The 27,251-nt window shown below is 35.9% G+C and overlaps 1 protein-coding gene across 1 annotated transcript; it reads right to left on the bottom strand.

Annotated features, from left to right (window-relative positions):
- Nucleotides 1-1,729: 1,729 nt before the first annotated feature.
- LOC123524748 (proteoglycan 4-like) lies at nucleotides 1,730-17,157 on the bottom strand. The gene is made up of 9 exons (XM_053539706.1): nucleotides 17,041-17,157; nucleotides 14,488-14,664; nucleotides 13,771-13,926; nucleotides 12,324-12,459; nucleotides 11,656-11,804; nucleotides 10,104-10,194; nucleotides 7,292-7,833; nucleotides 4,015-7,090; nucleotides 1,730-2,024 (listed from the first exon to the last, which is right to left on the bottom strand). The coding sequence occupies exons 1-9, from the start codon at nucleotides 17,051-17,053 to the stop codon at nucleotides 1,748-1,750; spliced, it is 4,617 nt and encodes a 1,538-aa protein (XP_053395681.1). The 5' UTR covers nucleotides 17,054-17,157; the 3' UTR covers nucleotides 1,730-1,747.
- Between the last annotated feature and the right edge of the window lie 10,094 nt (nucleotides 17,158-27,251).

Genomic DNA, 27,251 nt, shown 5'->3' with positions numbered 1-27,251 from the left:
GTTTTTCGTTCTTATGCGAAACAATATATCACTCAATTCTACGGCCTTCGTGATATATTCTTACGCATAAGAACGAAAAACACGGGTTATTCTACGATAAACCACGTTTGGGAACTTATTATTTAAGAAATAATTTATAGTAAAAGAGTGCTTTAACACTATTCATGCACGATGGGCGGTTATACGTCGGGCGTAATTATTTGTACGACGTATTACCGCCCGAGTGTATAAATAGTGTTTAAACACTCTTTTGTTATGAATTATTTCGATTCTAATATGCATGAATCTTAAACAGTAGATAAAATATAGTAGCGCTCTTTCTTGGTTGCAACAAAAACATTGACGTCACCGAACGTTAACGTGATGTCATTCTAGCGTAAGAGTGTTTTAACAGAGAAAATCATATTAGAATTAACAAATAATCAAGGCCTTCGAGTGGTTTATCGTCTGATTTACCACAGTTCAGAGTTCAGATGCGTAGGAATTGAACCACGAGGGCGTTAGCCCGAGTGGTTAGATACTGAAGCATCTGAACGATGAACCGTGGTAAATTAGACGATAAATCACAAGAAGGCCTTGATTGTTTTCATTCTGACATGCTCATTGATATATTTTAATAAATATTATGCTGGGCTTCATTTACGCGAGGATTAATGTATCGGACGTCATGCAGCAATTTGACGTCATAATTGACGTTATAATGCTCTCTTACCGGTCCGCGCGTCAACCATTGTTTATCGCAGAATATACAGAGCTTGATATCCTTCTTTGTTTAACTAGAATTGACGTCATAATGCTCTCTCGCGTCAACCGTTGTTTATCGCAGAATATACAGAGCTTGATTTTCTTCTTTGTTTAACTGGAAATCAATTCGAGCCATGTTAGAATTCTTAATTGTACAGAGCTTACATTTATTTAACGAATGATCAAGGCCTTCGAGTGGTTTATCGTCTGATTTACCACGGTTCAGAGTTCAGATGCGTAGGGATTGAACCACGAGGGCGTTAGCCCGAGTGGTTAAATGCTGAAGCATCTGAACGATGAACCGTGGTAAATTAGACGATAAATCACAAGAAGGCCTTGATTGTTTTCATTCTGACATGCTCATTGACATATTTTAATAAATATTATGCTGGACTTCCATTTACCCGAGGAGTAATTATCGGACGTCATGCAGCAATTTGACGTCATAATTGACGTTATAATGCTCTCTTACCGGTCCGCGCGTCAACCATTGTTTATCGCAGAATATACAGAGCTTGATATCCTTCTTTGTTTAACTAGAAATCAAATCGAACCATGTTAGAATCTTTGTTTAACTGACAATCAAATCGATCCATGTTAGAAAGTTTATTTTATACCATGTTAATATTTTTTTTGCTAAAAAGGTAATTGTATCCTTAAAAGCGGCAAATGGACATAAAGTTGCATTTTTTTCTGAATATGACCCAATATGACTGAAGTTTATGCAAGAATTTTAGAAAATTCCCACATCAGAATAGTAACTTATCTTTAAGTTAGAAGTACATATTACTACTGTAAGAGTTGTTGTTAAGAGTGACCTGTCCTGTGTTTTAATTCTCATTTTGTAATCAACACAAAATAACAATTATAGTCTAAGCGAATCATGCATTGGTACTATCATTTTGTCTAATTGTGCGTAAGTCAATGAGACAGGGAAGAAAGCTGCTAGATATTTGATTGCAAAAATAAATAATAATAACGAATATACATTTTAATTTTTTATTCAATCAAATTGATATTCTCTAACGTTGTCATAAGATTCTGACAAAGAACTCGGAGCACTTTCGTACTCAAAATCGTCATCGGATGTGTATAGGTCAAGGTCATGATTTGCGTTGTAGGCGGATGATGTTGACGCACGTGAGCTAATGGTCTCGTGACTAGCAGATGCAGCAGGCAACACCTTTGTTCTTTTTGAAGTGGCAGAAGTTGTGGCAGCAGACGACATTGTTTCCGTCCTTAATCTTGTTGATTTTGTCCTGTCAGACGTCTTTCGTTCCCTGGAAGTTCATTTAGAATACAGTATTTACACTCTTCACAGCAATAACTAGTAGATCTAGATCTAATTGCTTCTATAAAATAATTCAAGTTTTCAAAATTCTAATTTATTTAAGAAATAACATATCCCAAATAGTTATTTGTCGTTGAATAAAATCATTGTTTGGAGTTTAGATGCGAAAGAATTAGATCTATATTACAAGGGTGCAAAATCAAGAGCAAATATTGTTTGAGATAGATCTATATCATTTCGGTTCTAACATTTTGCCTGTTTTGTGTAGGTTTCTTTTCCAGCGCGCCGCTATGACGTTTGACCACGTGACGTTAAAATAAGGATATACAAACAGTGATTCATTGCATAAAAACACAAAATTTGTAGTCTTCTTTGTTATATAGGAACTTAGGGTGTTAGAATGTGCATGTGGTAGGATCTTTTAAGTTATAAACAAGACCCTTAAAATTTTGATAGATAGAAAAACACTAGATAAAGCCTTAAAGTTGATTTCTAAGTTATTGAAATAAGCAAAAACTATTTTGCAAACGTTACGTTTACGAATCAAGAAATGAGCCGCGCATTGAGAAAATCAACATAGTAGCTTTGTGACAAGCATGGATTCAGACCAGCCTGCAGAGCTCAAATGAAGTTTCGAATTAACTTGTTTACGCGTGATTGCAAAGAATGATAATTCTGGCTTCAGTAGGTATTTCGCATAGATATCTCATGGAAAATTGAGAAGAACAAGCATTTAGTTACAAATTGACAGTTACATATACATTTTGTATTAGGCGAAGACAATGTGTTTAACGTCTACGAATGTAGCGGTAATGCACAGTGCTTGATGTATTAATTAAGGCATACAGACACTAAATAAGAAAATGGCGCGTACAAGTACTCCTCAGAATTTTTTGCTCTGTAGAGCTATTTTCTTTGCATTTTTTTTTGCTAAAATCACATGGCAGGTCTATGCTTGAAGTGTAGGTAGCATTTTCATAATGAAAGAACGTCATGACAGAATTTTTCATAGAAACTTAGATCATACACCACCACTTCAATTTGGGGTCTCATTTTTGTGCTGATTTTGCAGTTTGTGTGTTTGACTGAAAATATTTTTTTCTTGCCATCAAACGTGACCCTCACTTTTCTTTTAATTTTTATTCAGCAATGACAATATTCTTCAAGAAAATGGAAGTTACAGACATTTAAAATTGGTCCTGATGTGTGCTGAGGCCATTGGAAATATGTCAATTTTATATAGAATAAAGAAGAACAGCTATTTAGTGAGTTGTAACCTATAAGGTGACATTGGTAAAAATTGAAATCTGGCCAGATAAAGGGGGGAAATGGGCCACTTTGATTAGAATTTGATAGAAGATGACAAATTTATTGCAATTTTGAGGTAAATGAGGATCAACCCCAAAAATATCACATTTTCACTGTTTTGGGTGTTGTTTTTTTTTTTTTCAAAGAACTGCATATTTATAGCCTAAAGATGGCTAATTTCTGGCAATGAGAGATAAAAATGAACATATTTAACAGTTTAAATGTGTAATTTGTATGCAGATCAGAGTAGACAAAACAGGGCAATACAGGGCTACAGTTAGGGTAACTGCTTAAAGAATATGTCGCGACAGCTATTTTTGGCGCTGTCCTATGTTACTGAAAATGCCATAAAACCTTAGACACTGTTGATATCAATCTAAAACCTTGTATTGTTCATGCATTTAGTTTGCTTGTACATTTAAAATGAAACTGGCACAATGTCAGAGAAAAAAGGCATACAGACACTAAATAAGAAAGTGGCGCGAAAAAAATGGTTGTCGCATAATGGCGGATAAAATAGTCCGGGCCTCAGTGTTTTTGCTCTGTAAAGCTGTTTTCCTTATTTTCTTTGCATTTTGTATGACAGATCTATGCTTAACATGTTGGTAGCATTTTCACAAAATGTACTGCAATTACACAAGAGAAAACCTGTATGTATAACGTTAGCTAACCTTAGGGGCAGTTCTCCTCGTGAGGACGATTTTACCGACAATGGCGTGGCTGGCTCTTTTGAGGCAGATCTTACCGACACTGGCGTGTCTGGCTTTGTTGAGGCAGGTCTAACTGACACTGGGGTGTCTGGCTTTGTTGAGACAGGTCTTCCCGGCAATGGAGTCACTGGCTTTGTTGAGGCAGGTCTTACCAACAATGGCGTATTTGGTTTTGTTGGGACAGGCCTTACCGACACTGGCGTAACTGGCTTTGTTGAGGCAGGTCTTACTGACACTGGCGTGGTTGGCTTTGTTGAGGCAGGTCTTACCAACAATGGCGTGTTTGGCTTTGTTGAGGCAGGTCTTACCGACACTGGCGTGACTGGCTTTGTTGAGACAGGTCTTCCCGACAATGGAGTCACTGACTTTGTTGAGGCAAGTCTTACCAACAATGGCGTGTTTGGCTTTGTTGAGGCAGGCCTTACCGACACTGGTGGGACTGACTTTGTTGAGGCAGGTCTTTCCGACACTGGCGAGATTGGCTTTGTTGAGGCAGGTCCTCCCGGCAATAGAGTTACTGGCTTTGCTGAGGTAGGTCTTCCCGGCAATGAAGTTACTGGCTTTGTTGAGGTAGGTCTTCCCGACAATGGAGTCACAGGCTTTGTTGAGGCAGGTCTTCCCGACACTGGTGCGGCTGGCTTTGTTGAGGTAGGTCTTACCGACATGGGACTGATTGGCTTTGTTGAGCTAGGTCTTTCAGACAATGGCATGGCTTGCTTTGTTGAGGCAGGTCTTCCCGACAATGGCGTGTCTGGCTTTGCTGAGGCAGGTCTTCCCGACAATGGAGTCACTGGCTTTGTTGAGGCAGGTCTTACTGTCATTGGCGTGTCTGGCTTTGTTAAGGCAGGTCTTACAAACACTGGCGTGATTGGCTTTGTTGATGTTGAAGTAGGTCTTTCAGACAATGGCGTGGCTGGCTTTGTTGAGGCAGGTCTTCCCAACAATGGAGTCACATGCTTTGTTGAGACAAGTCTTACCGACACTGGCGTGTCAGGCTTTGTTGAGTCAGGTCTTCCCGACCCTGGAGTCATTGACTTTGTTGAGGCAGGTCTTACTGACATTGGTGTGGCTGGCTTTATTGAGGCAGGTCTTCTCGGCAATGGAGTGGCTGGATTTGTTAAGCAAGGTCTTCCCGACAATGAAATCACTGGCTTTGTTAAGGTTGCTCTTTCAGACAATGGTGTGGCTGGCTTTGTTGAGGCAGGTCTTCCCAACAATGAAGTCACTGGCTTTGTTGAGGCAGGCCTTCCCGACAATGGAGTTACTGGTTTTGTTGAAGCAGCTCTTTCAGACATAGAAGTAACTGGCTTTGTTGGGACAGCTCTTTCAGACAATGGCGTGGTTGACGTTGTTGAGGCAGGTCTTCCCAGCACTGGCGTGTCTAGCTTTGTGGAACATGGTCGTTCTGACACTGGCGTGTCAAGCTTTGTGGAACCTGGTCTTCCTGACACTGGCGTGTCTAGCTTTGTGGAACCTGGTCTTACTGTCACTGGCGTGTCACGCTTTCTGGAATCTGGTCTTCCTAATACTTGTGTGTCAAGCTTTGTAGAGCCTGCTCTTCCAGACACTGGCGTGTCAAGCTTTCTGGAATCTGGTCTTCCTGACACTGGCGTGGTTGACTTTGTTGAGGCAGGTCTACCTAATACTAGCATGTCTTGCTTTATGGAACCTGGTTTTCCTGATACTGGCGTGTCTTGCTTTGTGGAACCTGGTCTTACTGTCACTGGCGTGTCAAACATTGTGGAACCTTGTCTTCCAGACACTGGCGTGTCTTGGTTTGTGGAACCTGGTCTTCCTGACACTGGCGTGTATTGCTTTGTGGAACCTGGTCTTCCTGGCACTGGCGTGTCTTGCTTTGTGGAACCTAGTCTTTCTGATACTGGCGTGTCAAGCTTTGTGGAACCTGGTCTTCCTGACACTGGCGTGTCAAGCTTTGCGGAACCGGGTCTTCCTATCACTGGCGTGTCAAGCTTTGTTGAACCTGGTCTTCCTGTCACTGGCGTGTCAAGCTTTATGGAACCTGGTCTTCCTGACACTGGCGTGTCAAGCTTTGTGGAACCTGATCTTTCTGACAGTGGCCTGTCAAGCTTTGTGGAACCTGGTCTTTCTGACACTAGCGTGTCTAGCTTTGTGGAACCAGATCTTCTAGACACAGGGGTGTCTAGCTTTGTAGAACCTGGTCTTCCTGACCCTAGCATGTCTAGCTTTGTGGGACCTGGTCTTCCCGACACTGGCGTGGCTGACTTTGTTGAGGCTTGTTTTCTCGACACAGCTCTAGAAGACTTTGCTATGGCTGTTCTGCTTGATGCACTGGTGACAGGTTTTGACGAAGGAGGTCTACCAGACACAGGAACAGCATGCTTAGTAAGAGATGGTCCTCTCGGGACATGAGTCGGAATCTTTGCCAAAGTTGTCCTTCCCGGTTCAGGAATTGATGGTTTTCTTAAGGTTTTTCTTCCTGAAAATGGAACGGTCGGCTTTTCTGAGGCTTTTTTCCCTTTTTGAGGAGTTGAGGTTTCTCCAAAGGATTCTCTTTCCGAAACCGTCACGACTGGCTTTGTGGAGATCTTTCTTCCTTGGACATCAGTAGGAAGTTTTTCAAAGACGTTTAATTTGGAATCAGGAGCTTTTTCGTCAGGTGCTTTTGTCAGCCTATCAGAGGCAGATTTTTCTAAGGTTTTTCTGTTCAGCAAAAGGTTGTCAGGTTTTGGTAAGGCTTTTCTTTTCGACAAGGAAGTATCAGGTTTGGCTTGGCCAGGTCTCCTCGTCTCGGGAGTGGCATGTTTTGTCGCTTTTGGTCTTACCAATTTGGAAGTGTCATATTTAGGTGCATCTGGAGGTCTTTCACGCGCCTGGATATTTGAGGAATTATTTCCTAATGTATCGGAATGGGTTTTTGAGATCTTGTTTCTTTTTGATTTCGTCAATGTAGACACTGTCTTTGCAGAATATATATCACTGCCATTTTCAATAACATTCTCTTTATATTTTGACTTTATGCTTTTGGTCTGGGCAATGTTATCAGCAAGTTTGCAATCTATTTCGTTTCCTTTTACTTGAATTTTCTTTTTTCTACATATTTTAGGAATTTCTTTAATATTTTCTGCTTTTTCTTTTAGGGTTTTCTTCTCTGCTTTCTTGATATCGTTTTCAGATGATGTTTTGCAACTATTGTTTGTTTTCTGTATGTTTTCTTTCTTTTTGTTTGCCAATGTTGATATTTTAACATGCCCATTACCTTTGCTCTGAACTTTGCATAGCTTCTCATTCAAAGGTTTAGTGGTATTTACTTCTCTTGTCTTTGTAGGCACAGACGATATTCTTTCATTCACTTCATCCTTTACCGTTGTACGTTTGTTTTTGTTGTCTGAAATACGTTCTAGTAGTATTTCAGTGTTCTTCTTTCGCACTTTATCATTTATCAGTTTGGTGAACTGACTAACTTTCTTTTTGTCGCCTTTCTTCAGGCCTGTAGGAAATCGTCGCCTATTTTGAAATTTTATGCATATATCAGAATAATCTATACTTGCCTTTTCCACACGGTCAAGCACTTCTTCTGTTTTACCAGTATCGTCTACTTTCGTTTTGTCCTCGGTTTTGGTCAGCTTCAAACTGCTAATGAGTTCGTTTGCCGCTCTACATTCTTTCTCCCAAAAGTCTGCTGGAAGATCGCCTACAAACTTAGAAGCAGACGTCTTTCTGTGTTGATCCATGGTGTGTTTCCAGCGTTTGTCTGCCTTAGGCTTGGGGACACGGTCTTCCTCTGTTGCAAGGACATGTCTGTTGATATAAAACATACATCAGGGTTAGATGCTTACTTTTTTTCTAACAATCCTGGCGGGATTCCTCCTTACAAATTCAGCTGTCCCTCCCTGATTTCAGGAATCCCTCCTATTTTCAGTGATTTTATCGATTGTTAACACTATTTAAAAAGATTCAATAAACATATATAACCAAAGCAAATACATCTTTCTTTTATTTATATTTATTGAACATAAAGAATCGATACATTAACATTTGTAGTCCTTCAGCCATGAACTTTGAAAATAACGCGGAACCAGTCAACGTACATGTATGTATTCGAGAGTAAACATCCGGACTGTGGTTAGAACAGATGACAGGGGTGTAAAAAAAAAAATTCACTTCACTCGCCGTGCAGGACTAGTAGCCAGTAATATCTACTCGCCGTTAGTGAACAGCCACTCGCCCTAATAACTGACACTTTTAATACTGTCACTTTTATGAAAGGAGTATTATGTACAATAGTATTATTTCCCGAAAAATATTTATTTTGAAAAGTGTCTAAAATATTTGGACACAATAATCATCGTCCATCCACCCGTGTTGAAAAAGATGGGAAAAAACGTTAAAGATTATCGGTAATTATTCAGTTGATAAACTAAGTAATTGACCTTGTTTTCATGATCAATTTACACCCCCTCAAAGTAGAGCTAAAAGAAGTGTGTCAGTATCTTGACATCTGAAGTGGAGATCAAAGCGGTATTTTTGCTCGAGATTGTCATGGCATTACGTCATGTTTTCGCGCCATGTGACACATCACTGTCTGATCGTACCGCATCGGTTCTTAAAATTGCTGAGAAATAGAAATCAATAAAAAGTTTCTTCTTTAATTTGTTATCAAAAGCGAATGTGCTATATCCCGTATAAAAGGTAAATGTCTCAAACGATAGTTACTATAGTGGATATTCTACCTCTGTGACCTATTTGCCCTCAAGGAATTTACATTACTGTTTGACAAAAAAAAACTTGCCTTGTTGGTCAAAAAATACATGTACAAAGATTCATTTAAAACTTATTAAAAACCGCAATGACATCACATTGCTTTATTTTAAAATCGCATTTTTATTTACGTTCACGAGGTCACGTAACCTATTTTGTCGCACTAACAGAAATCTCATCTGTTTGCCAAAAATCGTTTTACTCCATGTATTGTAATTGCTGCCGCATTTTCATTATTTAAGATTTTTTTATTCTGTTTTTTGTTCCTTCTGGTCAATAGTCTGAATTTTATGCCCAGAGTATTCATCATTTATTTACTTTTAGAAAGAAATAAGTAACTAAGATCGCGCTGTTTGAATTTTTACAAATGATTATATGAAAATTCGACCGTTTTTATAGAATTTTGCCTACATTTCTGTCGATATCTTATTAAAATCATTATAGAATTCAAATAGTATTATTTCTCAAGAGGTGTTGAAAACTTGAAGTGAAAATGTTAAAAAATGAATGCACTACGCACGGTTTTTGTGTACGTGTCGATGTAAATTAGATATTTAATACGATAGGTCGCACGTGCTTGTGGAATGGAAAATTACCGGCATGACGTTTTAATATCTTTACGATTCGCGGGTAAATTCCAGTCAATCCAGGTAGCGACTGAACCATCTCAAAGTTTGTTGACGTTTTGGAGTTGTAGTTTCTGAATTTTGGTAAAGTAAGTACGTAAAAAAACCACTCGCCCGATCGGTCGAGTATACAGCGAGGTCCACTCGTCCTACTCAGACTTTAACTCGCCAATGCGAGCGAGCGAGTGGAATTTTACACCCCTGCAGATGTCGACTTCGAAAATCGTTTCAAAGCAAGGTTTTTCTGTCATTTTGGTATTTTTGATAAGTTTTTTTAGCTATAGATATTGAACTGAAAACTTACTGTCCCAACGGGACAGCCAGCTTCCAAGTTCAGGAGGCCCTCCGCTAAAATAGGTGTCCTCGGGATCGCGGGACTGCGTTAAGATCGAACATGCTTTGAAATATTTATTAGGCATGACAAAGAAAATAAGAAATACAAACTACGAAATATATACTTCTTAGTAGGAAAATAAAACGGTGCAACATACAGTCAACCCTGCTGATAAAGTGTTTTTTCACAGGCAACCTCTAATGATAGGAAAAATTGTACTGCTGTTAGGTCTACGGGGAAAGGGTAGAGAAAATGGTTATTTTTCAAGGCAGGTTATAGTTTTGAGGTGTTTAGGAGGTAGTCTCTATTTGCCTGTACTCAGTTTACTCAGCTGCTATTTATATAAATACCTTTGTTTTCCTTCCTCTTTTAACGATGCATCATCAGCTCGCTTTTTCGAGATCGGTTTTGGGTTCTTAAAATCTTCTTTTACCTCCGAAACTGAAATCACAAAATTCAGTCAAAAATGCATTCGAGCTGCCGTTCAATATATGAGCCGCGCCATGAGAAAACCAACATAGTGGGTTTGCGACCAGCATGGATCCAGATCAGCCTGCGCATTCGCGCAGTCTGGTCAGGATCCATGCTGTTTGCTAACAGTTTCTCTAATTGCAATAGACTGAAAGCGAACAGCATGGATCCTGACCAGACTGCGCGGATGCAGGCTGGTCTGGATCCATGCTGGTCGCAAACCCACTATGTTGGTTTCTCATGGCGCGGCTCATATATACGTGTGTCGAAATGTAGACTCTTTGTTTATCGTCTTTTTGTGTTTAAATAAGTTTGAATTTATCATTATTTTCCTCTGTCGAAGACTGTAGGATATGAATGTACCGTTGTCCGTCCGGCTGTTCCACCGGGCGTCTGTCCGTCCGAAATTGATGCTTATAATTCAAAACATATGTTAGTCTCACATAATTATTAATCTGCACAAGTCATATAGTATTATCCCCCTTGACCCAGAAAAAAATATGGAACTTTGACTGCAATCTAGGTAACCTATTGATGGATCTTCATGAAACAGATGTAGATCACTAGGCCCTATAGGACGTTGGTGATCACTTCTGTATAACTCCAGAGTTATGTCCTTGTAATCCATGTGCTGATCTTCGTGAATTTGGGGAAAATGAAGATCACTAAAGGGCGGTGCACATCGTTCATCAGGAACTGCAAAGTTATTGTCGTTTTTTTTTTGTTTTAAAATTATTATTTAGGTCAGCTGGAAGCAACTCACAAGGCTTCTGATTGGTTGAAAAAGTATAGGGTATTCCGCGGTGTATATTTACCACGTAAACTGATCTCCCATTGGTGTAAAATATGTTGGATGTGTTAGGAAACTGCCTTATTTCATAAAAAAACTATACTTTATGATTACTGGCTAAACTTATATGGAAAGATACATTTTGTGTGAGAAACATGCATGTTTTATCAATAGAGCATTTTCATGAAAAATAAAAAAAATCACTACCGGACTACGGGTAATCGAGTTCAAAGAGAAAAAGTGCCCAAAAGTGACGGTGAATATGTAGTTAGTCAGTTTAGTATTTCTTGCAGTTTTTTCTAAAGTTCTAGGATACTTCTTTCATCCTTCGTAGGTGGCATCAAAAGTTTAAATGTTAGGAAAGGGCCATGACCGGAAACATTACAATATAGGCCTCTGGGAATTGAGTTAGTTCCCATTGACCTTTACTGAATTTCTCTTCGCTTTGGCATTGGTCCCTTTATTATACGTTATTGAAAATACGGGTAATAAGCTAAGAAACATACCGAATACACCAAATGTAATATATATACACTTACTTTAGACATTTAGTATTTGCAAACCATGCTGATTATGATGCCAGTATGTCAGCTACGATTACAACTTTTACTCAAAAATGAAAAAAAGTACAGGGAACCTACATGTTTTAGTTTTGACTGGTTTTGTAGAAGATCGATCACTTGACTTTATCCTTTGTCTTCTGTTGTGTTTAACATCCGGGCTAGAGTATGGGCCCTCTCGCACGTGCGACTTATGACGTCTGCGTGCACATGGTCGTTTGTTGTCTGAGCTGAAGAGCATAATATAAACTTACAATGTATATCAATTAGTTTCACAGATTATATTGACATGAGTCAAACTTGTAACAATTTGTTGATCTGTGCCAGATAAATACAAACTAAATACTGGATTTTTGACCAGCATTCGCACCGAGTGGCGGTAAGGAATTTGCGCGTTATATCAATATATAAATTTGTCGATGAAGGTGCCAAGTGCTATAGGCCAGTGTCCATATTTATGGAAAAGTTAGTCTTCTTCTAAACGTGCAGATTGATGTTACTTCCTTTATGTTGTACATGCATACCGAAACTTTGCATACACTATTGTTGTAGTACACATGATTATGCTTTAATTCTGGAGCAAAATTTCATTAAAATCCTCACATGAATTACAGATATATGGCAAAAAAAGTAAAATGAGAAGATTGATTAATATGGATCCTGTCTGACAATTTTAAACATCATTAGTATCACTAGAGCGTACGAGAAAGAGCAATTTCAGAAAGTGATTATTTTTTATAACACAATACCTGTCAGAGTCAAGTATTTTCTCGAGACCAGAAAGTTCCTCGTCATCCAAAATGTCCAGCAAGTCATCACCATTCTGAACACGCTTCCGCCTCTTTCTTAACTTCTGCTTGGACAATGGCTTTGAGTTTTGTCCACCTAATTAAAACATTGTGTTTTAGAATGCACGACACCTCCGGACAAATAGTCTACGAAATATCTCAATTTAAAGAGAATTCCTATAGTTTTTTTCTTTTCATAGAATTTTTTTAAATTCACATATATGATAGGAAAATTTGTACTGAAAACAATGAACAAATAAAAACAATAGGTCACCAGGCTTGTTTTTGTGAAAAAATGTTTTGAACACACCCACTGTTGCTGAAACTACTAGCGATTTTTCAACATTTTCATAATTTTCTGCTTTTTTATAAATACCAACCAAAATATACATCAAGACAGCACAATAAGGTTTTTTTCTTTTTACAGATTTTATTATATACTTATTTGATATCATAGTCATATTTGTAATACTCTATCCTTACAATAATTGATACAAATGAAAAAAAAATATCGTTTCATATTTATTTTTGTGAACTTTTTTCAGTGAAAAATACCCATAGTGAAGAACATTTTTATAAATTTTGAAAAAATTCTTTCATAGAATTTTTTCCTGTTTTTCTTGTGTATAGATAATTGTATTGTGAGCATAAAAATGGCTAAAAATGTATGGGTCACCAGGCTAAATTTTATGTTAAGACCGCTAGAATACAACACCTGTTCGGACGGAAAATGGCGCGAACCTGGCCAAATTGATTACATGTATGTCTGCTAGAAGTTAAAATAAAGTTTTAAAAATTCTTAATTCTTTCTATAATTGAATACTAAATAATCTGAAAGGTAATATTGTCTTATCAGTACTAAGTCAATTATCTTACATGATATGAACAACACTGTCTTTGTACCAAAATGCGATGTGAAAACACAACCACAAAAATAGCAAGATACCTGTCAGGCATGATACTTGTCAGTACAACATAAACCAGTACCAACATTTGATTACTGATAAAACTTATCAAAAATGTTATTTCATTCAAGATTCCTCATATTTAAGACTGTCTGTAACACGTTTCAACAAATGTTGACTTCAGTTCAGTTTTCCATAGAAAGTGTCGACTGCGCAGAAAGATGCGCATAAAAAACTATCGGAATTCCCTTTAAGTAAGAACGCCGTCGCCAGATACATGTATATATACATGTTTTCATGACAAACTATATAAGAATGACGTACTTTAAATCAAATATAAAGAATGAAGTCTATTGTCAAACTGTAAACTGGTGTTTTTTTTTTGTTTTTTTTTTTAATTTCTTTACTTTATACAAATGCATGCCTCACTGAGGACGAAACACCAAAGTGGTAACATACTACCGTGTAATGCATTATGATTCTAAAAAAATACATATTCATACCAACAAATCCAATTCTTTGTTCGAGATCGCTGTCAACATTACCACGTGATCGCTTTCCTTTGTTAGGGTGCAGACGACCTGGGGCACGCTCTCTGTGTTCCTCAGAATCGTGTGCTGTTAGACCAAATTTCGTCTTCGATATGAGATTTCTCTCCTCTGTAAAAATACCATGATCGATGTGACAATAATAAAACTTCTATGAGGTATTATCTAAAGGACCAAATCATTTCTTTGACATTTCTTTGACATAGCCTGTGACGTAATTTTTGCATGAAACGGCCATTTAAGAAATGATTATTTTTCGGAGTTCGTGCAAAATGAACGACAGAATAGGATCGTTAAATCCAAGAATCGCGCTAGCGACTCGTGTTTAATTTGCCGATCCTATCATGTCGTTCAGTTCGCATGAACTAAATTCAAATCTAAACAGTACTTTCTTTCCATTTGCAAACAATGTTTTATTATAAATTGCACACATTTTGACGCATTTAATAATCAGCTTCCCGGTCATTCTGTTCACCAGAACAACTGCGACGTCATCTAAGGAAGTTCTCCCAGACTATACGTGGACGTCGTCAAAACAGCGGAATTTTATCACTAAGCAAAATTCGTAACTTGGCCGCTACTCCTGGTTACTTCGATCTGTTTTTAAATTAATTTCCGTTACTTTATTGCAACAACTGTTCTAAAATTGTCAAACGAAGAGTTATATATTACCTTGAGACGAAGCCACTAGGGATTGTTTGTCCACGATGTGTGGAAGCCTCGTTTCCTTTAGTCCGCCATTTTCTGGCAGTCTCGGGAAACGAGATTTTGGATTTCTTTGTTCAAGCTGTCCAGTGTCGTCGAATATCGACAACAGTGGAAAACTAGACTGTTTATACCGACGGATTTCTGAAAAAGAAAGAAATGAATATGACTAACAAGCAATGTTTATAGTTTATACACGGTCAGTTTGTTAACCTACCTGGTAATGAAATGCTAAAATGTTCTGCTACTCGTTATTTTTTTTTTGCTATATTCTTAATATTCTCCCTATTTTCTTCTTTATTTTATCAATTATATTAGTGTCTTTATTCTTCTGAATTTTTAGACATTCAGCTACAGTTAAGACTCAAGTAACGTGATAGGATAAAATTGATTTACTCAAGTGATTTGATATACTTGAATCATGCATGGAAAAGTGTTGTTCATAATTTACATAAATTGTTCAGTTCTGCAGTGGCTATTATCTCGAAAAATATATTTTACAGGGTATAACATAAAAGTTAAGTCTGATCATGGATTTTGACTACAGAAATTCTAAGATATTACTTACTATGTTTTTGATAATTATAATGTATGGGCCTAACATATTTCTCTAGGTAGCTGTGAAAATATGTCAATACATGTAAGCCCTTATTTGAAATAATTGCATAATAAATTTTCAAATTAAAAGTAAAAAATAAAAAAAAAACCACCAAATAATGCTACAATTATATAAATGAGCCGTGCCATGGGAAAACCAACATAGTGGCTTTGCGACCAGCATGGATCCAGACCAGCCTGCACATCCCTAACGGTTTCTCTAATTACAGTAGGCTTTGAAAGCGAACAGCATGGATCCTGACCAGACTGCGCGGATGCGCAGACTGGTCTGGATACATTCTGGTCGCTTTCAAAGCCACTATATTGGTTTTCCCACGGCACGGCTCAAATAAGATTCGTTTTCTTTATCCTCACTAACTAAACAAAACACAGTTGTGACGAGATTCGTGAAAACTGAAATAAAGAATTGTATTGTTCTTTAGAGTTAAAGCATTTGTTATAAAAGCAGAAAATATATTTTTGAACACCGCAATTAACGTTTGTAGAAAGCCTCTCATAAATGTTCTGATCATCACAACAACAACAACAACGACGACAATAATAAAATAATAATAACGTATAATTTAAAACAAAAATAAAAAGCAAAAAAAAAAAAACAACAACATAATTAAAAGTAAAATTGTTTATGTTATGTAATTCTAATAAAAAGGAAGAAAAGATCTTTTTTGTATTACACATATTCGAACACAACATTCATTCATTAAATCTGGTAGGGAAAAACAGATTTTTATGATTAACAAACTCGGATAAACAATCTCACAGAAAAAATAATGACAGAGAAAGTAGTGTAGCAGATAATTCAACTTCAAACATATTTTAGCCGTGCCATGGGAAAACCAACATAGTGGTTTTGCGACCAGCATGGATCCAGACCAGCCTGCGCATCCGCGCAGTCTGGTCAGGATCCAGGCTGTTCGCTAACAGTACCCGGTATCTCTAATACCAATAGGCTTTGAAAGCGAACAGCATGGATCCTGACCAGACTGCGCGGATGCGCAGGCTGGTCTGGATCCATGCTGGTCGCAAAGCCACTATGTTGGTTTTCTCATGGCACGGCTCATTTTAGCTTTCAATTAATTAATCATTGCGCTTATTTTTCGTTATTGTTTAGGTAGAAAATGCAAATTATTCTTAGAAATACTAATTTTTTTACGTGTTTAGCTCATTGTTGGTTTTTACTATCATAAAAATAATCTATGCACCCTACAAAGAAGCGCATGGTGTTACAAATTTTTGGAGGGTTCTACCTTGGCCTAGCACAATGATGATCTAGCACAATGATGAATATTTATTAGCTAACATTTCAAGCTTAACAAAGTTGGTTGATTCAGAAAACTAGGAGTGGTTTATCATAAACAATTCTAGCAACTCTTCTTTGAAGAATACAAATTAGCTTTAACTTCATGTGCACCAGTACAGCACACCAAACTGTACAGTACACTGAACTGTACAAGCAATACAATGCGTTGAGGATTTATTTACAACCCGCTTCAACAGCGCATTTGGTTATAGATCTATGAATTATACTTTCATATAGCTTTCATGCTTTTTTTCACAAACAACTCCCGCTTCACATAAAGGCGCCTTCATGACTTCCATTTTATTATAAGCATTTCCCGCTCCAATAAAAAGTGCTTTCATGTAACGTTTTAGAAACAACTCCCGTTCCATATAAAAGTAAGACAAAATAAATGACATTTTTACACTAAATATTAAAATACAGTAAAGTACTTACTCAGTAACATTGTTAAAAAATCTAGATATTAAATATCTAGTGGTACAGTATATAAAATATGAAATGCCCGACACATTTCTGCAGCGTTATTTTGTCAAGGGTTCAGGGTAATAAGAAAACTATTTTAAACAATTAAAGACAAAACCTAAAGATGAAGGCAAACTTACCTCCGGGTAACATAAAAGTACAATCTGCTGTTGATTTTCTTTGAAAAGTTTTCTAGAACGATTGCAACAACTGTTTGTATGCTTTAGCGCAGTACTTATGACTTGACGTCAATGGACGATTTACTCAGCATTATCTTGGCAACGTCATCGTTACGCCAAATACGCGCAACAAAGAGTCCACATTTAAAATCCAATAAAGTTCAATATACCTTTTTCTGATGATAAATGTTTAAAAGCTAATAAATAACTTATGTAATGTACACAAATATTTATAATTTTTTTTTGATATTTGAATAGGAATCTTCTGAATTTGGTAATGATGCGCAATGCTCTGTTGCCAGTGTTGCCGTGTAACGTAAATACATGTACGCTGAGTTAAACAAATAACGTCATTGTGATAACGTACGTTAAGGTTCTATATTTGCCAGTGTCATTTAAAATTGTGGACCCTTAATGACAATCGATAATTACATAATATCCTTATGTTATTTTTACTTTATATCAATGACATAGCACTATCAACAAACGAAGGTAATATTGATCTATACGCTGACGACTCGACAATATATGAATCTGATTATGATATGAAAATTGTTGAAATTAAACTCCAAGAAAATTTAAATAAAATCGAAAAATGGTGCTTTTCAAACAACGTGCTGTTACATCCATCAAAAACAAAATGTATGCTAATATGTATAGAACACAAGAAACGCAATTGCAGAAATCTGAACTTAACTATTGGCGGATCTATCATAGAAAATGTAACAGTTCAAAAAGTTTTAGGAATTTATATCGACAATACACTTTCGTGGGTTGTACAAATATATAAAGTGTGTTTAAAAGTTAACTAAAAAAATGCACTATTAAAGAGGATTGTTTACTTTTTAACAGAGGATAATGAAAAAAATATTCTACAATGCATATATTGAGTCTGTTTTACATTACTGCTGTACAATTTGGTATACAGGCAGTAAAGGCTCATCAAATAAGATTTTGCACTTCAAGGAAGGGTTGCTAGAATTGTTCTGAATAAAGAACTGCAGACAAGTAAATCTGAAATGTTAAAAGAACTCGGATGGATGAAAGTTTCTGAACGATGCAAATACCGTACTGGAGTAATGATCCATATATAATACTACAAAAAATCTTATACCATCTTACATATCTGATATTTTAACATTTTCCAGCAATGAAATTTATGGCATTAGATCAGTTGTACATAATGATATTTTAATACCTAAATGTCGCACAAATTATATGAAAAGATCATTTGGCTATAATAGTACTAAAGTATGGAATATCATTCCACTGAATATTTGTTGTGTGGATTCACTTACTTCTTTCAAAAGCAAATACAAAAAATATCTATTAGGATCTGAATAAGCTGCAACTTTTTTTTCTGCCCATTGCTGAATCTGAGTGATTTTACTTTTTTTATGATTGTATACATATTTTTTTTTATTAAATGGAGTGTTTGTCAAGAGTGAATAATGTAATAGATGTTAACCATTCAAATTCTGTCTTATATTATAATTAGATAATCAGTTTTTATCTATTTTTTTGAGTGTTGAACTGTTTTATTAATATTACAGATGGCTACATTGAAACTTAAGATGTTTAATATGTTCTTACACTGTTATATCTCTTTATGTGTTACCTTCTTTAAATAAAGTTATTATTATTATTATTATTATTATTATCATAAAGTATAAAATTAAAAGAGTTTATAATTATTCTATTCGGAAATATATCACAAAGTATTAACACGTCATTACAAAATCTATAATGCTTTCTTGCTTTATTTCATAAACAACCCCCGCTTCGTACAAAAGCGCCTTCATACCTTCCTTTTTTATAAACAATTCTCGCTCCAATTAAAAGTGCTTTCATGTAACGTTTTAGAAACAACTCCCGTTCCACATAAAAGTAAGACAAAATATATGATATTTTACACTAAATATTAAAATACAGTAAAGTACTTAATAACATTGTTAAAAAACATTTCTGCAGCGTTATTTTTTCAAGAATTCAGTGTAATAAGAAAACTATTTTAAATAATTACAAACAAAACCTAAAGATGAAGGCAAACTTACCTCCGGGTAACATAAAAGTACAATCTGCTGTTGAATTTCTTTGAATAGTTTTCTAGAACTATTGCAACAACTGTTTGTATGCTTTAGCGCAGTACTTATGACTTGACGTCAATGGACGATTTACTCAGCATTATCTTGGCAACGTTATCGTTACGCCAAATGCGCGCAACAAAGAGTTCACATTTAAAATCCAATAAAGTTCAATATTCCTTTTTCTGGTGTTAAATGTTTAAAGCTAATTAATAACTAATGTAGCGCACACATATTTATGAAATCATTTTTGATACTTTTAATAGGAATCTTCTGAATTTGGTAATGATGCGCAATGCTCTGTTGCCAGTGTTGCCGTGTAACATAAATACGCCGAATTAAACAAATAACGTCATTAGGATAACGTACGTTACGGTTCTATATTTGCTAGTGTCGTTTATACAGTGTACCCTTACTGACAATCGGCAATTACAGTTCGTGTACGTTCTAATCATACAAATTACCCTAAACATCGTACAAATTATGGTAAAAAACCTTTTGTTTCAATGGTGCAAATGTTTGGAATTCAAAACCAATTGAAATTCGCTCCACATGTTCTCTAACATCTTTTGAAAAGAAATATAAAAAAGTATATCTTACAGCTGACTGCCTAAAGAATCTCTTTGTTTATATCAGCTGAATTATAACTATGCCATTATAATATAATTGATTATTATAACTAACTGTTTTACATTGAAACTTAAGATGTTTAATATGTTCTAACACTGTTATATATCTTTATGTGTTACCTTCTTTGAATAAAATTATTATTATCATTATTATTATTATTTATTATTATTATTATTGATTGCCTAAATGGAAAATGTATAAATGGAAACTTAAAGGCAATATCTACTTTAAGGGGTATTTGTCTAAGAATGAATGTGATATTAATAAGGTTATGTGATATTTATAAGGTTATGTGGTAGTGTAAATTGTATTTGGTTGTTGTTGCTTTTCAGAAGGCCACATATAAAATTAAGATGTATCATTTGTACTTTGTACTGATCTATATCTTCATGTGCTACCTTCTATAAATAAAGATATTATTATTTTTATTATTATTAATATCCGTATGCAATTTCGGCATTCTTCGGTTGTTATGAAAAATAATAACCGGTTTAATATGACCGAAAGATGCCGAAATCGCACATGGAGGATACAAAATCTCAATGAAATTGCAGATATTGTCATAACGGGTCCACAACCTTACGAACGATTTCTTTATTATTGCATAGATATATGTTAGTTCTTATGTACGTTCATATACGTGATTCAATTTAATTTAGGATAGCTTTTAAGTGGTTGTTTACTCCGCCGAGAAACGAAATCATCAATTTTTGTCAATGTTCAAAAAATGTTATATGTTCTCAGACATGAAATTTGTCGTCGGAGATATTGCGCAGCTTATTTTAGAAGGCCAATAGGTCATTTATAACCTGTACATGATACCTTTCCATAAATGGTCGCAAGCATATTATATAAATATTATATGGCAGCATGTGTGACATTGATATTGTCAACCCGAAGGCAGAATGTCACCCGAGGCCGTCTAGTCTAAAATTCCATCCCGTCCAATATATTTGCATTCAATACCTACCGGCTGTCAGCGGTATGCGCCTCGACGGTGACGTCTTCGTTCGAGACTGGTGCACGTTCTCCCCCCCCCCCAACATCAAATGTAGAGCCGGCAAAGTTATCAGATAGGTTTCACCTAGTATTGACAGATGCAACTGCTAAAATTTATATTGCATGAATTTCAGTTATTTTGTCACAGAGAGTCAGAAGTAAGTAAATTGCTTTTAAGGGGACGCAGATTTTGTAATTAGAAACAAAGTGGGTTGGGTGTAGGCTAACAAAATTTATCTGATAAAAGTACAAGGTTTCAGTACATCAAATGGATGGTGTTTCGTTGCTTAATAGTAGTCAACAGAATACTCACCTTGATAAAGATAAAAAGCCCAAGTAAGAAAGTTATTGCTGATTAAAAATGACTCACTATGAACATCAAAAGTCAACAAAGAATAATTTGTTTTTGAAAGCCTATTTTCATGGTACCATATTCTTAACCACAAACTACGGAATATTACATGTGCCCAGGAGTACTTTATCAATCTAAAAATAAATATTTTACAAAGTCAGCAACAACTTCATAAAAATCCATATATGTTTCTCATTTTTGCATTAATTCTGACTGCATATATCTATGTCACTATAAAGTTGTAATGTATCAATGTAGGAATAATAGAAACTACACGATTGTTTGTGACCAAGACCGAAGGTCGTATCTCAAGGGCTTCTGCAGACGTAAATACACAAAACAAACGTGTGTTGTTGCTATTCTTGCATAAAACATGACACGACGACTAAATTTATTGTTTTCTTATGTAATGACTTAACGATTCCGGTACGATTTTTAATTACCATTCTGTTCTTGGTTTTAAATATCCATAATCGGACAACACTACCAAAAGCATGTACTGAAGGTTTTTAAAGGATGTTTTTATTTCACGTTATTACAAACATAAAATTACCCATAATTTTGCATATTACTGAAAAAAAAATTGTTAAATAGCAACACAATTTCAAGAATAATAACCTTATATTCGAGTTATTTTGAGTACGAACACATTTCGAATACGGATGAGTACGAACGTTGTGACAACCTTATAAGATGACATTGGTAAATATTGAAATCTGGCCAGATGATGGTGGAAATGGGCTACTTTGATTAGAATTTGATAGAAAATGACAAATTTATTGCAATTTCGCTGAAAAATTAGGATAAAACCCAAAAATATCACATTTTCACTGTTTTGAGTGTATTTTTTTCAAAAACTGTATATTTACAGCCTACTGATTGCTATTTTCTGGCCATCAGAGGTATAAGTAAACATATGTAACAGTTTAAATGTGTGATTTGCAGATCAAAGCAGAAAATGTCAAAACCGGTTATAACACACTAAATAGTTGTTGTTCTTTATTCTATATAAAATTGACCTAATTCCAATGACCGCAGCACACATCAGGACCCATTTTAAATGTCTGTAACCTACATTTTCTTGAAGAATATTGTCAGTACTAACTAAAAATCAAAAGAAAAGTGGGGGGCATTTTGATGCAAGAAAAATAATTTCAGTCAAACACACAAACTGCAAAATCAGCTAAAAAATGAGACCCCACATTATACTGGTGGTGTATGATCTAAGTTTCCATGAAAAATTTTGTAATGTTGTTATTTCATTATGAAAATGCTACCTACATGTCAAGTATAGATCTGTCATGTGATTTTAGCAAAGAAATTGCAAAGAAAATAAGGAAAATAGCTCTACAGAGCAAAAAAACTGAGGACTATTTGTATCCGCCATTATGCACCATTTTTCTTTTTAGTGTCTGTATGCCTTCAACATTTACACGAATTCTGCGAGAAATTAGATGAAAACATACCGACTGATACTTTCCAAAATCATTAATATGATTCCTAAAAACAATCAATCGCACAAGTTACACGAAATTCAATACGTTCACAGTTATCGACAAAAAAGTAAACACTGGGAGAAGCGAGTACGTACATTGGGGTTGGTAACTGATACCGCAAAACATACAATGGATTAGATTGCATCTAAGAGGATATTATGAAAGAAACAAGCATTAACAGCACGTAAACACGATGTTTCTCCCGTTAATACATTGGTGGATCCAGTGAAAAAAGTAGTTTTTATGCAAGAATGTTTTATAGATTGGGTTATGGGAGCCTCATTCAGAATTTTGTTTTAAAATCTAGAATACAATTTGACTATATCTTAGGACGTAACGGCTTAGGAGTTTAACACGGAGTGAAAAAGACACCTCTAACAGAATTACAAAACTACACAATTTTAAATGTTTCTCAGATGTGACTGATCACATATGAAGTGACCTCTCCTTAATTAGTGAATCTGTTTTCGTCATAAAACTTCACAAAAAATTTCAAACGCTTTCGTTTGGTATTAACAATTAATAACTATTAACTGACGTATCAATCGGGTTTTTAACATTTTAAAGATCTTGAATTCATGGATAAAGTAATCGCTGTACACATGCGTATAAAAGTCCTATGGAATGATTTTAAATGAAAATAAATCACTATCATATGACTGTTTTGTATGATATTATCGCATTTTTCATGTTGCATTAACAAATACTTCTTAACACATACGAATCAGACCTTTTAGTTCTAGTCTAGATTGATGTAGGGCAAAACATTTGTATTTGGGTAGATAACCCAGTTGCATTGCTTTAGTGTAGATTCACATCTTTCAGGCAAAATCCATACTGCTTCGAAAACCATCGGCAATATCCTTCATATAATAGACCGGGCGAGGGTATGTCATAGCCATACCAAAACAGTTTATCAAATCTGTTGAACGTGATGTAGATTTTTATATTTCCATCATCGCCTGCACAAAATCTTCAAACTTTTACCGCATTTTAAAAATCGCTAGTCTCAACCTTTACCCTGCTAAATTTCTAAAGTTGATTGGTCCATCATTTAATCTGGGCAATACCATTTATTATCTGAAGGGGTGTTCACTGAATATTTACTTCCCGAATAGCGAACAGTGCAGACCATGGAAATCTAGGGCGATTGTAAAACTATCAATATCACATAAAAATGCGGTTACGGCAGATCGAGTCACATGAAACAAATCTATTTCGGCCTATATGTGGGATACAATTAACAAGCTGATAATACCTTAAATAATCTATATCTTTTCAAAACATATTTCTACTCGTGGATACGTTCTGTTCTATAGTCCAAAAATGTGTTTTACATATATCTAATGCCTTTTTCTCACGACTCGTTATACAAAAATGTTTTTGATTAAAGTTCTATGTTAGAGATATTCCATTTAATTTGATTACTAAATGTTGTTTTCTTTTCATTATCATTTGTGGTTTTTCGTGCCAACATAATAAATTTCTAACTAGCTTATTTAGTCCTCTTCGCCCCATCTGTCCGACCTTAGCTCCATCCAAGAACACTCCAACTTTCTGTAGCTCTATAATTATGATCCAGAGTTCTCCTCCAGGCTGTCAGCCTCCCTTTTTTAAGTTTGTGGATTCCAAGCAAGAACATGGCGGGCAAGAATGTGGTGAGCAATGTTTGGTTGTTCTCTATTAAGGATGTGACCAATCCACCTCCACTTTCTCTAGGTGACTGAATCAGTGATGAGGACATGCCCTGACCTTCGCAACAGCGCCTGGTTTGGGGTTCGGTCCGGCTATCATATGCAAAGGATGTATGCCCATAGGAAATTTCAAGCGAAATTTTTTCAAATCCACCAACAATATTGTAATGCTCGCTTCTCAGGCAGATCGGGCCGGCAATTCGGGGGCCCTATTCCTTAGGGTGTTATTATGGCCAAGAATGTGGACATTTACACACTCGATCTATAACGTGATAACGTGATAACGCGACACCACAAGATAACATGACACCAGATCGGACAACATGACACTTTAACGAGATTGTTGTCGTTTTGAAGTAAGTATTTTCAATTTTGTATATACACAGTGTGAATCAATGAAAACCAGATTCCTACCAGGTTTCGAGGATAGAAAGAGGCATCTAAAGGAATGTTTTCTGAATCAAAAAGACCACCAAATAATCATACAGATGGCTAATCTACGGCCAGATTTTCATTGTTTTGGATATTGAACCGAGGATTTTTTTCTCATTTCTGAAGCAACAAGCTTGGCATTACCCTCAATAAAAAGCTCAACATTCCATCTCTTTGTCTGCCCAATATCCCGGCGAAATCTCCATTACTTTCGAAAATATGAGGTGTTAAAGTCGGATGGTTAAACCAAAAATGTTCTGTCTGACACCACATGATTTCCAGGGAAGGTTCTTACTGACACCATGTTTTAGATGTTCTGTCTGACACCAACATTTGATCATTCGTTTTCTTGCCCTTATTTTGCTCGGTTTGCAGTATTTTGTCGAATTTACGCATGTTTTCGGGTATAACGGGTCATTAAATTCATTTTTCTAATAAGGGTTTTGGTTATAATGTAGCAATTCACCGTAATTCGGTCGAAAACGTGTCTTCGTGGTGAAGTTGAAAGAAGTATTCATAAAAAGCTTACTTTTCTATTTTTGGCACTTTTGCGAGTAAAATGGGGGCTTATTTCATTCGCAGAATGTATTTTCAGTAAAATAAGACAGCTTTCATGTTAAATTTCACGTGTATATTGCAATTGTTGAGAGGAAACGAATGTAGGGTCGTTTACCTACTGCGCTACGCCGTCAACAACGCGATCCGAGAAAGGGTCAGTGGTCAATTTTTACTGGTGTAAAACCTTTACATTCCAAGAGGAAATTCAGCACGATTTTAGGTGTCACGACACTAAATTTTTAGGGAAAGAAAAACGCCTAAAATGTAAGGGATGTGCACATCGGAGGGGGACTCAGGAGTCATATCCGGGTCACTAATCAGCACCCACTCCACCAGAGCTCCGAAAGACCTATTCATATACTGTTGACCTATTCATATTCTGTCAATGGTTTAGTATCTTCATGTATAATTATGATATACAGAGGAAGAACATAAATTTCTAGAATACTCTATTACAGTTATATACTTATAATTGGTAACGTACATATAATAAAATAGTGCAGATCAGTCGACCAAACCTTCATTCATTTCTTGTCAGAATTTATGAAAGCCTTTCATAAAAAATAGAGTATCAGTCTGGTAAAAATAGGGTAAATCATAAAACCATTCTGCGGAAAATTAGGACCAATCGTCAACATCCGTACATCTGTATCACACCATAGGACGATACTCTAAAACCCCGTGGTGTGTCCCGTACTTGTAAAGTTTCTTACATGTATGAATTTTGTATTTTAAAATTGGACTAAAACAGTAAAAAAAATGTACAGATTCACGTTTAAAATATCAAAAATCATACAGAATATGAATAGGTCAACAGTATTTGAATAGGTCTTTTAGAGCTTACATGGAGTGGATGCTGAATATTGACCAGGACAACCCTATCAAAATATGACTACAGAGACACTCTCCGAGGTGTAAAACCCTTACATTATTTTTCTTTCTCAACACATTTAGTGTCGAGACACCTTAAATCATGCTGAATTTCCTCTTGAAATTTAAAGGTTTTATACCAGTAGAACTTGATCACTGACACTTTCTCGGTAGTCTGTTACACTGATCTGTCTTGGCGAATACAGTTAATATGTAGTATTAAACGCATGGAAGAATCATGACGAGAAAGTTGGTTACTTATTCCTTATTCCTTTTTCGAGTAAGGAATAAGTAACAAGAAGTACCTAGTTACTTATTCCTTATTCGAATAAGGAATAAGGAATAAGTAACCAACTTTCTCGTCATGGAAGAATCTAACTTTCTCGGATCGCGTTGTTGGCGGCGTCGGGCAGTAAACGACCCTACTTTAATTTTCAAGTATCTCAACATTTGCCATATACACGTGAAATTTAACATGAAACCTGTCTTGTTTTACTGAAAATACATTCTGCGAATGAAATATATTCTGCATTTTACTCGCAAAAGTGCCAAAAAGAAAAAAAGTAAGTTTTTTTATGAATACTTCTTTCAACTACACTACGACAGCACATTTTCGACCAAATTACGGTGAATTGCTACATTATATAACCAAAACCCTTATTAGAATAATGAATTTAATGACCCGTTATACCCCAAAACATGCATAAATTCGATAAAATACTGCAAACCGAGCAAAATAAGGGCAAGAAAACGTATGATCAAATGTTGGTGTCAGACAGAACATCTAATCATCAAAACTTGATGTTAGTAAGAACCTTCCCTGCGAATCATGTGGTGTCAGACAGAACATTTTTAGTCTACACATCCGACTTTAACACCTCGTATTTTGAAAGTAATGGAGATTTCGCCGGGATATTTGGCAGACAAAGAGATAGAATATTGAGCTTTTTATCGAAGGTAATGCCAAGTTTGTTGCTTTAGAAATAAGAAAAATATCCTCAGTTCAATATCCAAAACAATGAAAATCTGGCCGTGGATTAGCCATCTGTGTGATTAT

The sequence above is a fragment of the Mercenaria mercenaria genome, chromosome 3, assembly GCF_021730395.1.
Source record: "Mercenaria mercenaria strain notata chromosome 3, MADL_Memer_1, whole genome shotgun sequence".
Lineage (NCBI taxonomy): Eukaryota > Metazoa > Mollusca > Bivalvia > Venerida > Veneridae > Mercenaria > Mercenaria mercenaria.
The sequence above is the reverse complement of the archived record's forward strand: the minus strand, read 5'-3'. Positions and strand labels throughout refer to the sequence as shown.

Excerpts from the sequence above, each read along its gene's own strand:
- LOC123524748 (XM_053539706.1), bottom strand. Across the intron at positions 10,195-11,655 it reads ACCAGTCAAAACTAAAACAT|TTTCGGAGGTAAAAGAAGAT; the intron begins GTAGGTTCCCTG and ends TTGTGATTTCAG. Across the intron at positions 7,091-7,291 it reads ATGCAAAGTTCAGAGCAAAG|ATTGCAAACTTGCTGATAAC; the intron begins GTAATGGGCATG and ends GAAACGAAATAG.